The 15092-nt window shown below is 57.2% G+C and overlaps 1 protein-coding gene across 4 annotated transcripts in view; it reads right to left on the reverse strand.

Annotated features, from left to right (window-relative positions):
* Positions 1-15092, reverse strand: part of KDM6A (lysine demethylase 6A) — a 42920-nt gene that overhangs the window by 13152 nt on the left and 14676 nt on the right. For 3 of the 4 annotated variants that reach the window (XM_076058322.1, XM_076058321.1, XM_076058323.1), the window contains 8 exons: positions 13594-13698; positions 10983-11525; positions 6231-6946; positions 5376-5502; positions 4301-4406; positions 3376-3581; positions 1856-1926; positions 395-472 (listed from right to left, as the gene is read on the reverse strand). In XM_076058322.1, the coding sequence (XP_075914437.1) occupies positions 395-472; positions 1856-1926; positions 3376-3581; positions 4301-4406; positions 5376-5502; positions 6231-6946; positions 10983-11525; positions 13594-13698 (1952 nt within the window). The remainder of the gene's footprint in view (positions 1-394; positions 473-1855; positions 1927-3375; positions 3582-4300; positions 4407-5375; positions 5503-6230; positions 6947-10982; positions 11526-13593; positions 13699-15092) is intronic. The other variant, XM_076058324.1, reaches the window with a different exon arrangement.

The raw sequence follows: 15092 nt of genomic DNA on the forward strand, positions 1-15092 counted from the left end.
GGGCGGGGCGAGGTACTTTAACGTTGTCCACCTCTTGACTTGAGGCTTTCGTCACTGCAGGGATTCATATCCTTAGGCTCTTTCAGTCAAGTCAAAGAAAATAACAAAAAACTACGACCTTTCGTTCGCAACACAAGCGGTCGTCATCAGGAAAGCATGACCTATCTACGTGACTTTACCGAAGACCCAAAGAATATGTTGTCCACCTCGTCAGTAAGCTATAAAACCATCGTCACGTGACACTCCGGTGAGCATCCCTCGCATCGCGCGGCGCTTTCAGATGCGGCCGTCTGGAACGTTCTGTTCCTTCCGATGTTGGGAAGCTCACTCACCCAGCTCACTCACCCACACAGCTCACCCACTCACGCCCACGCTCGCCTCGTCCACCACTCACTTCTTCTCGTCTGACAGGTCGATGTTGGTCCCAAACTTGATGGTCTTGAAGGGGCCCCTCTGTTTCCTCCGAGCGCTGCTGTGAGGAAGGGTAGGGGGGGCAGTGCGGGGGAGAAGGGAGGTGGGGAGGGAGGGGGTCGAGCGAGAGGGGGGAGCGCGGAGAGAGAGGTGCCGTGGTGACGAGATGTTAACTACCTCGCCTGGTACGCAGGAGGTCGTGGGTTCCATCCCGACAGTGACGATGCCTGCTGCTGTATATTTGGAGTCTGCGTCTCTCTCATCATGATCACGGTGGCTATGAGATGTTAACTACCTCGCCTGGTACGCAGGAGGTCGTGGGTTCCATCCCGACCCTGACGATGCCTGCTGCTGCTGTATATTTGGAGTCTGCGTCTCTCTCTCTCATCATGATCACGGTGGCTATGAGATGTTGACTACCTCGCCTGGTACGCAGGAGGTCGTGGGTTCCATCCCGACCCTGACGATGCCTGCTGCTGTATACTTGGAGTCTGCGTCTCTCTCTCATCATGATCACGGTGGCTATGAGATGTTAACTACCTCGCCTGGTACGCAGGAGGTCGTGGGTTCCATCCCGACCCTGACGATGCCTGCTGCTGTATATTTGGAGTCTGCGTCTCTCTCTCTCTCATCATGATCACGGTGGCTATGAGATGTTGACTACCTCGCCTGGTATGCAGGAGGTCGCTGGTTCCATCACGACCCTGACGACACCTGCTGCTACTCTATACTTGGAGTCTCCGTCTCTCTTCTCTCTCCCCGTGGCTGCTTGGATTTTTCTCCGGGTCCTCCGGTTTTGCCCTCCAAATTTAGAAAAGTGCGCTTAGAGTATTTGGCTGCTATAAATTTCCACATGATAAGCCACTTAATTGAGCTATTGTTCGTGATAGCCTCAACATGCACATAGCCTGGCATAAGCGCCGTGGGATGTCACCGCCACTTAGCGGCGAATGGTGGTTGTTGTTGTTGCATATGTGCTTGACGGCTGTGTGTGTGTGCAAGTGTGTGTGCAAGTGTGTGTGCAAGTGTGTGTGCGCATGCAAATGTGTGCTGGCTGTGTGTGTTTGTGTGCAAGTGTGTGTGTGTGCGCACGCGAGTGTGTGTGTGCCGGCTGTGTGTGTGTGTGCGAGTGTGTGTGCGAGTGTGTGTGTGTGCGAGTGTGTGTGTGCGAGTGTGTGTGTGTGCGAGTGTGTGTGTGCGAGTGTGTGTGTGCGAGTGTGTGAGTGCGTGTGTGCGAGTGCGTGTGTGCGAGAGTGTGTGTGCGCGAGTGAGTGTGTGCGAGTGTGTGTGTGTGCGAGTGAGTGTGTGTGCGAGTGTGTGTGTGCGAGTGTGTGTGTGCGCGAGTGAGTGTGTGCGAGTGTGTGTGTGTGCGAGTGAGTGTGTGTGCGAGTGTGTGTGTGCGAGTGTGAGTGTGTGTGTGCGAGTGCGTGCGCAGGCTGTGAACCTTTCTGACGAGTTGGAGTCACTGTCCGAGTGCTGCTCCCTGTGCTGAGAATTTCTCTTCTCATTCTCCTCCTGACGGAAGCACAGAGACAACCAAGATCACCGTGGTGGCCTTTCACAGACTGTCGGGGCAAGCTGCCGTTGGTGAGCACGCCCACCTGTAAGGCAGCCACTGTGGCACACGAGGGGGTGGGTGGCCGACATGACATCATCGTCGTCACCATCGTTATCCTCGTAAACGTCATCAACATCGTCGTCAACGTCGTCATCATTTGTCACGATCATCATCACTGTCATCGTCATCATCGCCGTCGTCACTGTCGCCATCATCGTCGTCATCATCATCACCGTCGTCATCGTCGCCGTCATCGTTGTTATCATCATCACCATCGTCATCGACATCGTCGTCATCTCCATCGTCATCTCCATCGTCGTCATCATCACCATCGTCGTCATCACCATCGTCGTCATCACCATCGTCGTCATCACCATCATCATCAACATCGTCACCATCATCACCATCATCATCACCATCGTCGTCGTCATCATCACCATCGTCGTCATCACCATCGTCGTCATCACCATCATCATCTCCATCGTCATCTCCATCGTCGTCATCATCAACATCGTCGTCATCTCCATCGTCGTCATCATCACCATCGTCATCATCACCATCGTCACCATCGTCACCATCATCATCATCACCATCGTCGTCATCACCATCGTCGTCATCATCATCACCATCGTCGTCATCATCATCACCATCGTCATCATCACCATCGTCGTCATCACCATCGTCGTCATCACCATCGTCGTCATCACCATCATCATCAACATCGTCACCATCATCACCATCATCATCACCATCGTCGTCGTCATCATCACCATCGTCGTCATCACCATCGTCGTCATCACCATCATCATCTCCATCGTCATCTCCATCGTCGTCATCATCAACATCGTCGTCATCTCCATCGTCGTCATCATCACCATCGTCATCATCACCATCGTCACCATCGTCACCATCATCATCATCACCATCGTCGTCATCACCATCGTCGTCATCATCATCACCATCGTCGTCATCATCATCACCATCGTCATCATCACCATCGTCGTCATCACCATCGTCGTCATCACCATCGTCGTCATCACCATCATCATCAACATCGTCACCATCATCACCATCATCATCACCATCGTCGTCGTCATCATCACCATCGTCGTCATCACCATCGTCGTCATCACCATCATCATCTCCATCGTCATCTCCATCGTCGTCATCATCAACATCGTCGTCATCTCCATCGTCGTCATCATCACCATCGTCACCATCATCATCATCACCATCGTCGTCATCACCATCATCATCATCACCATCGTCGTCATCACCATCATCATCACCATCGTCGTCATCACCATCATCACCATCGTCGTCATCACCATTGTCGTCATCATCATCACCATCGTCGTCATCACCATCGTCGTCGTCACCGTCGCCACCGCCGCGAGGCCACTCACGCGCAGGGACTCCTGGAAAGAGGAGGCCTGGTACTGCGCGTATTTGGCGATGGTGGTGTAGGAGCGGCTGCTCTCGCAGCGCCAGATCTTGCGTGCGCCCGTGGGGTCCCAGTTCTCTCCCGACGGCTGCAGCAGCTGCGTGCGCACCTCCACCGTGTGCTCGCAGTTGGCCTCCACCAGCGACTTGGTGGAGAAGAGGCCCAGGTCTGCGAGCAAGCACGAGCAATCATGCACACACACGAGCAATCATGCACACACACGAGCAATCACGCACACGCGCGAGCAATCACGCACACGAGCAATCACACACGCACACGAGCAATCACACACGCACACGAGCAATCACGCACACACGTGAGCAATCACGCACGCACACGAGCAATCACACACGCACACGAGCAATCACGCACGCGAGCAATCACGCACACACACGAGCAATCACACACGCACGCGAGCAATCACACACGCACACGAGCAATCACGCACACGAGCAATCACGCACACACGTGAGCAATCACGCACGCACACGAGCAATCACGCACACACGCGAGCAATCACGCACGCTCACGAGCAATCACACACACGAGCAATCACGCACACGAGCAATCACGCACGCGAGCAATCACGCACGCGAGCAATCACGCACGCGAGCAATCACGCACGCACACGAGCAATCACGCACACAAGCAATCACACACACGCACGAGCAATCACGCACGCACACGAGCAATCACGCACGCACACGAGCAATCACGCACGCACACGAGCAATCACGCACGCACGCGAGCAATCACGCACACGAGCAATCACGCACGCACACGAGCAATCATGCACGTATGTAAGCAATCACGCACGTACGTAAGCAATCACGCACGTCAGTAACTCCACGATGTGAGAGTGAGCGAGTGAGCGAGCGCGTTTGTACCCAGCTTGAGAGCGCCCGCCAGCCCGCGGATGACGGTGATGGGGGTGTTGGGGTTGGTGCAGAACTGGTGCAGTGCGGGAGAGAACGCGTCACGCTTGCTCTCCAGCTGCACACAAAGACAAAGAGCCCCCCCGCCCCATGTAGGCTCAGCAGACCGCCGGGGCAAGTGCCGTCAGGGAGCGAGTTAGCTGGAGTGGGTGGGTGGGCGAGTGAGCGGGTGAGCGGGTGAGTGGCTGGTTGAGTGAGCGTGCCTGCGAGTGAGTAGCTGGTTGAGTGGGTGGGCGAGTGAGCGGGTGAGTGGCTGATTAAGTGAGTGGTTGAGCGAGTGGCTGGTTGGTTCAGTGAGTAGGTGAGTGGCTGGTTGAGTGTGTGAGTGAGTAGATGGTGCAGTGGGTAAGCGAGTGGCTAGGTAAGCGAGTGAGCTGCTGGTGGAGTGGGTAAGCAGGTGAATTGGCTGGTTGAGCGAGTGGCTGGTGGAGTGGGTGAGTGGCTGAGCGAGTGAACGAGCGGTTGGGTGGGCGGGCGAGTAGCTGGTGGAGCGGGTGATTGGCTGGTCAAGTGAGTGCGTTGAGTTGGTCAAGTGGGTGAGCAGAGCAAGTGGGTGAGTGAGTGGCCGTGCGAGCGGCTGGGCGAGTGGCTGGGCGAGCGAGTGAGTGAGCGAGTGAACGAGTGGCTGGGCGAGTGGCTGGGCGAGTGAACGAGTGGCTGGGCGAGTGGCTGGGCGAGTGAACGAGTGGCTGGGCGAGTGAATGAGTGGTTGGGCGAGTGGCTGGGCGAGTGAACGAGTGGCTGGGCGAGTGAATGAGTGGTTGGGCGAGCGAGTGGGCGAGTGGCTGGGCGAGTGAACGAGTGGGTGGGCGAGTGAACGAGTGGGTGGGCGAGTGAATGAGTGGGTGGGCGAGCGAGTGGGCGAGTGGCTGGGCGAGTGAACGAGTGGCTTGGCGAGTGAATGAGTGGGTGGGCGAGTGGGTGGGCGAGCGAGTGGGCGAGTGGCTGGGCGAGTGAACGAGTGGCTTGGCGAGTGAATGAGTGGGTGGGCGAGTGGGTGGGCGAGCGAGTGGGTAGTCGTTCTCACGTAGATGCTGGGGATGAGAGGCTGGAGTTTGTCAGGCTGCAGGGGGGGCTCGGGAGGCGGGGGGGGCCGAGGGGGACGGCACCACTCCGTCAAGGAGCCGCTCCACTGCCCGTTGCGTGACAGTCGCCTGCACACACAGACACACACACACACACGTACACACACAGACACACGCACACACACACAGACACACACACAGACACACACGTACACACACAGACACACACAGGCACAGACACACACAAACACACACAGACGAAGATAGCCTTAACACACTGTCGGGGCGAGTGTGGTTCGTAGCGAGTCGCAGCGCCTGTGAAGGCTACCGGCACTGTGGCACACGAGGGGGTGGGTGGCCAGCACCACGCCCGGTCGCCTTTGTCTCCCCAGTGCTAGCGATGTTCACTACACACCGCTACACCAGGTACTCAGTTAAACCGCAGTCGACCTAGGGGAAGCCAAAGACCGGTTCAGATAATCGTCACTGGTAATGGCCGTGAGCGGGAATCGAACTCAGGTCGCCGGGTTCGTAGTGCAGCGTAGCGCTAACCGCTGCACTACCGCACACAAGCAAGCACACGAACACAGGTGGGTGGTGGGTTGGTGGTGGGTGGGTTGGTGGTGGGTGGGTTGGTGGTGGGTGGGTTGGTGGTGGGTGGGTTGGTGGTGGGTGGGTGGGTGGGTTGGTTGGTGGTGGATGGTGGGTTGGTGGTGGGTTGGTGGTGTGTGGGTTGGTGGTGGGTGGGTGGTGGATGGTGGGTGGGTTGGTGGTGGGTGGGTGGTGGGTTGGTGGTGGGTGGGTTGGTGGTGGGTGGGTGGGTGGTGGGTGGGTGGGTGGTGGGTGGGTGTACGTACTTGCAGGCCTTGAGGACGTCGGCGGCGCTCGAGTGGATGGAGAGCGCCTCCAGCGGCGAGGGCGACGGCGCGCGGTGCCTCCCTCCCTCCGCCTCCGCACCGCCGCCGCAGCAGGTCGCCGTCGTCGCCGTCGTCGCCGTCGTCGCCTCCCCGTTGTGTCCGGGGAGCGGCTTCAACAGCGACAGCGACGACGAGGTGGACGACAGCGACGACGGCGGCGACAGCGACGACGACGACGGCGGCGATGCCGCCGCAACCCCCGACGGCGCCGCCGCCGCCGGGCAACCGGCAACGGCGGCGGCGGAGTCGTTGGTGACGACGACCGGCGGGTGCCGGCCGGGCCGCGGCGCCACCGACGTCGCCGTCGTCGCCGCCGACGACGCCGTTGGGTGGACGTGATTGTGCAGGCCCGGGCTTGCGCTGGGCCTGGCTGGCGGGCCGAGGCATGAGGTAGGAGGAGGAGGAGGAGTGGGCCGGGCTGCGTGCAAACTGATCAACGGCTGCTGCTGCTGCTGCTGCTGCTGCGTGGGGCTCCTGCTGTCACCGTTCACGCCGCCGCCGTGCATCGTCAGGCCGCTGCCGCCGTTGCTGCTGGCGCTGTTTGCGGACGACGACGACGACGACAAGGAGGAGGAGGAGGAGGAGGCTGGGGACTTCCTGTTGCTCGATTCGCCGTCCGGACCGCTCGACGGCAACGGAGGCCCTCGGTTCTGCACCTGCCGAGAGCGGCGCAAGGTGGGACAGACACAGCAGCCGACGTGTAGCACACACGTGTGTCTGTGTGTGTGTGTACGTGTGTGTGTGTGTACGTGTGTGTGTGTCGATGTGTGTGTCGATGTGTGTGTCGATGTGTGTGTACGTGTGTGTGTGTACGTGTGTGTCGATGTGTGTGTCGATGTCTGTGCGCGCACAACGGAGGGCGGAGGAGCGACGCTCACAACATCGAGCGGAGCGCCGGGTGGCTAAAGCACAGCGGGTTGGCACAGTAGGGGGCACAGGTGGTGCATCAGCCAGTCATCTCAGTCAGTCGACCCGTGGCACCTGGGTCTGCCCCGTGACCTGCCAGCGGGCGTTCGACACTTCACGTGGCCTCAGGGTGCACATAGCCTGGCACAAGCGTCGTGGTGACGTCACCGCCACTTAGTGGCGAATGGCGGTTGTTGTTGTGTGTGTGTGTCAGTGTGTGTGTGTGTCAGGCGAGGAATGGTGGTCGTGGTTACTTATGCCCCCACCGAAGATGAACATCCGTGGAGGGATGCAGGCAAAGCCGATGAGTCAGATGCCTTCTATGACCTCCTGTCACAGGTGCTGGCTAAAGTGGCCCCTCGGGATAGAGTCATCATGTTGGGTGACTTCAATGCCCGAGTTGGTCATGATACTGGCACCTGGTCTGGAGTGATTGGAGGGCATGGGCCAGATCAGCTCAATAACAACGGTAGGAGGCTGCTAGATTTTTGTGCAGCCCATGGGCTTGTAATTACCAACACGCTGTTCCGGCATCGGCGCATCCACACAACATCATGGATGCATGCCGGGTCCAAGCAAGAACATCTGCTGGACTAGATAGTGACGGACCAGCGAATGCGAGCCCATGTCCTTGACACCAGGACCTACCGTGGAGCTGATCTGCCCTCTGACCATCGACTAGTCATCTGTAAGATGCGCCTGCCATTCTTCCACTCCGGTGGTGGGTGTACACCCAGGACCCCATTCCGACCTAAAGTGGCCTGGTCTCAGTTATCTGATGAAAGTTGCAAGCGAGAATTTCATCATCGCTTGCGGCTGGGATTGGCATCGTCCCCGCCTCCTCCTGATGTCGAGGGTAAATGGGCGAGGTTTAGGACTGTGACTCATGCAGCTGCAATGGCTGCTTTGGGTACGCGGTCCAGACCTCCCCAGAGACCCTGGCTGACAGAGGAGTTGTTCACGATGGTTGAGAAAAAGCGACAGGCCCACTGTCATCGGCTACAGAATCCCACGTCAGAGAATGAGGAGGCTTACCGCAGCCTTCGCTCGGAGGTTCGGAGAGCCGTGAGGCGCTGCAAGGATGGGTGGTGGTCGCGGGTTGCTGAGGAGATGGAGTCTGTCTCAGTGGCCCGTGATCAGAAATCTCTATTTAACTCCATCAAAAAAGTAACCTGCAGCGCCACACCTATTACCATCATTAGGGGAAAAAAACGGTGATCCAATCTCTGACCCCCAGGAACAGGTTCGCAGATTTGCTGAGCATTTCTGTGAGGTCCTGGGGGAGGGAAAATCCCTCAGCCAGGAAAACATCGTGGCACAAAGTGAGGATGACCCTGCTGAGGCTGCGGTGCCTCAAATATTGGAAGAAGTCACCCCCTGTGAGTGGCTGGCTGAGGTGCTATCTGCTGAGGAAGTATTGAAGGCGATCCGGAGTCTGAGACCAGGAAAGGCAGCGGGCAGAGATGATCTCCCAAGCGAAATGCTGAGGGAGGGTGGCGTTTGTGCACAGACTGCCCTATATGACATCATAACAACAGTCTGGACCACTGGACGGGTTCCGCATGATTGGAAGGATGCCCCCTTAAAGAGGTGGTCCCCCTCTTTAAGAAGGGGGACCGCACAGACTGTAACAACTACAGGGGCATCTCACTCCTCAGTGTGCCGGGAAAGGTTCTGGCAAGGATTATTCAGCATCGCCTTGCCAGGCACGCTGAGGAGAGGCTTGCGGAGCCCCAATGCGGTTTCAGGAAAGGGCGGTCCTGCACAGATGCCATATTTTCTGTCTGTCTGCTACAGCAGAGGTGTAGGGAATTCCAACAAGACCTACATCTCTGCTTTATTGACCTGGTCAAGGCCTATGATACCATCAGTAGGCCTGGGCTCTGGGTCGTTCTTCGTGCTTTTGGAGTACCTGACCCTCTGCTCACGATCATTAAGGACCTTCATGATGGTGAGCGGGCCCGGGTAAAACTACGTGGCCGGGAGTCAGAGCCATTCCCTGTACACCTTGGGGTGCGACAGGGATGTCCTCTGGCTCCCACATTATTTAACATCTATTTTGACCACGTAGTTCGTGAAGCCTTCAATAGCTGTACCGTGGGAATCTCCATATGGTACAGATATAATGGGAGGCTAATCGATGCCCGGGTGCGGTCAAGGGATGGCTCCCTATTGCTCAACCACGTTATGTATGCTGATGATTTGGTAATAGCTGCTCAGTCAGAGGAGGAGTTGGAGACGCTGCTGCTGAGACTGGAGCGTGCCACTAAGAGGTGGGGCCTTACCATCAGCCCCACCAAAACTAAGCACCTGCCTGGGTATTTTGTACCATCGGACACTCCACCCCCACAACTCCCAATCGGTGATGGGGCAGTTGTGGAGAGAGTGGAGAGTTTCCCATACCTGGGCAGTGTGCTTATGACTGGCTCCAGTTTAACAGCAGAGGTCTCACTCCGAATCAGTCGAGCGGCAATATCTTTTTCATCGGTTGCGTAACGCTGTGTGGAAGCTACCTGGTCTGTCGCTCCGCACTAAGCTTCAGGTCTTCTCGGCCACGGTCATTCCCTCCCTTCTCTACGCTTGCGAAACGTGGACCCCCCTAATGGAACATCTTCGCCGGTTAGAAACATTTAGGCTGGCCTGCCTACGATCCATCCTGGGTTTAACCAGACTGGATTGTGTGAGGAGCTCACAAATCCTTGAAACATCTGGGCAGGGTCCCATCGGTGAGCTCCTCCGGCAGGCAAGGCTGCGATGGCTGGGTCATGTAGCCCGCATGCCCAGCCACCGCATGCCGAAACAGCTTTTGTTTGGCCGGATTGAGGGGGCTAAGCGGGCGCGGCACGGGCTAGAGAGGAGATGGAGTGATGTGGTACAGGAGGACGTGGAGCTGAGTGGACTTGCCGATGACTGGTACCAGCGGTGTCAAGATCGGCCTCTGTGGAGGAGGCTCGTGAAGGACGCTACTGGGCAGTTGGAGGCAGTCGCCCTCCAACAACAACGGAGGGCGGAGGAGCGACGCTCAGAACAACGAGCAGAGCGCCGGGTGGCTAAAGCACAGCAGGTTGGCACAGTAGGGGGCACAGGTGGTGCATCAGCCAGTCATCTCAGTCAGTCGACCCGTGGCACCTGGGTCTGCCCAGTGACCTCCTGCCAGCGGGCGTTCGACACTTCACGTGGCCTCAGGGTGCACATAGCCTGGCACAAGCGTCGTGGTGACGTCACCGCCACTTAGTGGCGAATGGCGGTTGTTGTTGTTTGTGTGTGTGCGGAGCGGTGGTGTAGCGGTTAGCGCTACGCTGAGCTACGAATTCGGCGACCCCAGTTCGATTCCCGCTCAAGGCCAACACTACCAGTGACGATTATCTGAACCGGTCCTGGGTCTCCCCTAGGTCGACTCAGCCTCAACTGAGTACTTGGTGTAGCGGTGTGTAGTGAACATCGCCACTGGGGAGACAAAGGCGGCCGGGCGTGGTGCTGGCCACCCACCCCCTCGTGTGCCACAGTGCCGGTAGCCTTCACAGCTGCTACTCGCTACTCACAGCACTTGCCCCTACAGCCTGCTAGAGGCTACACGGGGGACCTTTGTCTGTGTGTCTATAGGTGCTGCTCGCTACTCACAGCACTTGCCCCTACAGCCCTGTTCGAGGCCACGTGTGTGTGTACGTGAGCAGGTGTGCAGCTTACCAGCCCCACTCCCCCCACCAATCCCCCACAACCACCCCCCCCCACCAACCAAACAACCCAGCCGTGCCCCCCACCACCCACCCACCCACCACAGCGTACCTGAGAGGAGTTGACTGAGTTTTGCCAGTGCTCGCCCGTGCCGGGCTGAGGTAGTAGTAGGTGATGAGAGCGGTAAGGCACATGAAGGCTGCTGGCTCCCGCAGTCCCTGGCGACGCCGGGACTCCCCCTCCCCCTCCTCCTCCTCCACCGCCGTGCTGCTGCTGCTGCTGCTTGTGCTGGCTGTGGTGCGGCACCAAATTATTGCTGCCGGCGCCGGCGTGGGGACCGTTGGACAGCGGCAGCGCCGGTGCCCGCGGGCGATCGGTGGCGGAGCGGGTGGCCGCCACGCCGGGCTGCTGCTGCTGCTGCTGCTGCTGGGAGGCGGCGGCGCTGTGGTGGGGCGGCCGCGTCGGAGAGACGGCGCCGCCGGGGGAGGAGGAGGAGGAGGAGGCGGCGCCGCAGCCGGCGGCGGCGTTGTTGAGGGCGTCGGACGGCGCCGCCCGGGGGGTAGGGGGGGGTCCCGGCGGGTGTCCCGGCCCGTTGGCGAGGCCCTGGGGGCCTGTGGCAGGGCCCAGAGGGGGCATCACCACGGACTGCCTCGTCTGTGGGGGGGGGGGGTAGGGGACAGGTGTGGTCCGGTTTTTATTAAACACACACACACACACACGTGTAGCTAGGTGTGTGTGTGTGTGTTGTAAACCCTTGTTAGTCACACACACGTGTAGCTAGGTGTGTGTGTGTGTGTGTCGTAAACCCTTGTTAGTCACACACACGTGTAGCTAGGTGTGTGTGTGTCGTAAACCCTTGTTAGACACACACACGTGTAGCTAGGTGTGTGTGTGTGTCGTAAACCCTTGTTAGTCACACACACACGCGTGTAGCTAGGTGTGTGTGTGTGTGTGTTGTAAACCCTTGTTAGTCACACACACACACACACGTGTAGCTAGCTGTGTGTGTGTGTGTGTCGTAAACCCTTGTTAGACACACACACAGGTAGCTAGGTGTGTGTGTGTGTGTGTTGTAAACCCTTGTTAGTCACACACACGTGTAGCTAGGTGTGTGTGTGTGTGTTGTAAACCCTTGTTAGTCACACACACGTGTAGCTAGGTGTGTGTGTGTGTCGTAAACCCTTGTTAGTCACACACACGTGTAGCTAGGTGTGTGTGTGTGTGTTGTAAACCCTTATTAGACACACACACACGTAGCTAGGTGTGTGTGTGTGTGTTGTAAACCCTTGTTAGACACACGCACACGTAGCTAGGTGTGTGTGTGTGTCGTAAACCCTTGTTAGACACACACACGTGTAGCTAGGTGTGTGTGTGTGTGTTGTAAACCCTTATTAGACACACACACACGTAGCTAGGTGTGTGTGTGTGTGTTGTAAACCCTTGTTAGACACACGCACACGTAGCTAGGTGTGTGTGTGTGTGTCGTAAACCCTTGTTAGACACACACACGTGTAGCTAGGTGTGTGTGTGTGTGTCGTAAACCCTTGTTAGTCACACACACACACGTGTAGCTAGGTGTGTGTGTGTGTTGTAAACCCTTGTTAGTCACACACACACACACGGGTAGCTAGCTGTGTGTGTGTGTCATAAACCCTTGTTAGTCACACACACGTGTAGCTAGGTGTGTGTGTGTGTCGTAAACCCTTGTTAGACACACACACACGCGTGTAGCTAGGTGTGTGTGTGTGTGTGTTGTAAACCCTTGTTAGTCACACACACACACACACGTGTAGCTAGCTGTGTGTGTGTGTGTGTCGTAAACCCTTGTTAGACACACACACAGGTAGCTAGGTGTGTGTGTGTGTGTGTTGTAAACCCTTGTTAGTCACACACACGTGTAGCTAGGTGTGTGTGTGTGTGTTGTAAACCCTTGTTAGTCACACGCACGTGTAGCTAGGTGTGTGTGTGTGTGTGTCGTAAACCCTTGTTAGTCACACACACGTAGCTAGGTGTGTGTGTGTGTTGTAAACCCTTGTTAGACACACACACACACGTGTAGCTAGCTGTGTGTGTGTGTGTGTTGTAAACCCTTGTTAGACACACACACACACGTGTAGCTAGGTGTGTGTGTGTGTGTTGTAAACCCTTGTTAGCCCGACACACACACGTGTAGCTAGGTGTGTGTGTGTGTTGTAAACCCTTGTTAGACACACACACACACACACGTGTAGCTAGGTGTGTGTGTGTGTTGTAAACCCTTGTTAGACACACACACACGCGGGGTGTCCGTGTCGGAATTTGGAGCGTTCGGCGCCGGCGGTGCGGCTCGTGGCGTGCCACGAACCAACGCCGAGGGGCGCGGCCGAGCCGTCCCCGGCTGCGACGCGTCAGACGCCGAAACGACGCCGAAACGACGCCGAAACGACGCCGAAACGACGCCGAAACGACGCCGTTCTGACCGTGCGTCGGGCGCCACCGTTCACCGAAAAAGCCACGGGAGACGTCCGAAATCGCCGTAGGCACTCAACGTCGCTCGCTGCAGCTCGGAGACTCGCTGCGGTGGGGCCGGGAAGTTGTGGCCACCCCCCCCTCTCCCAGAGTGTTGTGGCCGCTACCCCAGTGTTGTGGCCGTGCCCCAGAGTGTTGTGGCCGTGCCGTGTGCGGGGCGTGGCCGGGGTGAGGGAGGCGGGTGGCGAGGGGTCTGCGTGGTTGAGGCCGGCACCTGGTGCTGCTGAGATGCCACCCTGGCCTGGTGCTCCAGCTGATCCAGCAGCTGCAGCTGGGGCAGCGTCAGGGTCAAGCGGTTGGCTCGGAGCTGCTCCAGCAGCTGGGAAGGCAACAACACACGGGGCGACCGCAAAAACAACCGCCATCAGCAACAACAAATGCCATCAGCAACAACAACAACCGCCATCAGCAACAACAAATGCCATCAGCAACAACAACAACCGCCATCAACAACAACCGCCATCAGCAACAACAACAAATGCCAGCAGCAACAACAAATGCCAGCAGCAACAACAAACGCCATCACCAACTACAATCGCCATCAACAACAACCGCCATCAGCAACAACAACCGCCATCAGCAACAACAATACACGGGGCGACCGCAACAACAACCGCCATCAGCAACAACAAATGCCATCAGCAACAACAACAACCGCCATCAACAACAACCGCCATCAGCAACAACAACAAATGCCAGCAGCAACAACAAATGCCATCAGCAACAACAAACGCCATCACCAACTACAATCGCCATCAACAACAACCGCCATCAGCAACAACAACCGCCATCAGCAACAACAACACACGGGGCGACCGCAACAACAACCGCCATCAGCAACAACAAATGCCATCAGCAACAACAACAACCGCCATCAACAACAACCGCCATCAGCAACAACAACAAATGCCAGCAGCAACAACAAATGCCAGCAGCAACAACAAACGCCATCACCAACTACAATCGCCATCAACAACAACCGCCATCAGCAACAACAACCGCCATCAGCAGCAACAGCCGCCATCAGCAACAACAACCGCCATCAGCAACAACAACCGCCATCAGCAGCAACAACCGCCATCAACAACAACAACCGCCATCAGCAACAACAAACGCCATCACCAACTACAACCGCCATCAGCAACAACAAACGCCATCACCAACTACAACCGCCATCAGCAACAACAAACGCCATCACCAACTACAATCGCCATCAGCAACAACAAACGCCAGCAGCAACAACAAACGCCATCACCAACAACAACCGCCATCAACAACAACCGCCATCAGCAACAACAACCGCCATCAGCAACAACAACCGCCATCAGCAACAACAACCGCCAGCAGCAACAACAACCGCCATCAGCAACAGGCACGGGGCAACTGCAACAACCGCTATCAAAAACAACAACAACGCCCTATCAACAGAACCACAGCACAACCACAAGCCATACATATCCACAACACCACGAACACAACACAGACGCGATACAGACACAACACAGACACGAGCACAAGACCACACAGACACGGGCACACAGACACGACCACAAGACCAAACAACACATACACAACACAGACACAACACAGACACAACACAGACACGAGCACAAGACCACACAGACACGATCACAAGACCACACAGACATGAGCACACAGACACGAGCACAAGACCACACAGACAACACAGACACGAGCACAAGACCACACAGA

Source organism: Petromyzon marinus (genome assembly GCF_048934315.1).
Source record: "Petromyzon marinus isolate PM22_M1 ecotype Great Lakes invasive population chromosome 70 unlocalized genomic scaffold, UKy_Petmar_22M1.pri1.0 chr70_unloc.2, whole genome shotgun sequence".
Taxonomy (NCBI): Eukaryota; Metazoa; Chordata; class Hyperoartia; order Petromyzontiformes; family Petromyzontidae; genus Petromyzon; species Petromyzon marinus.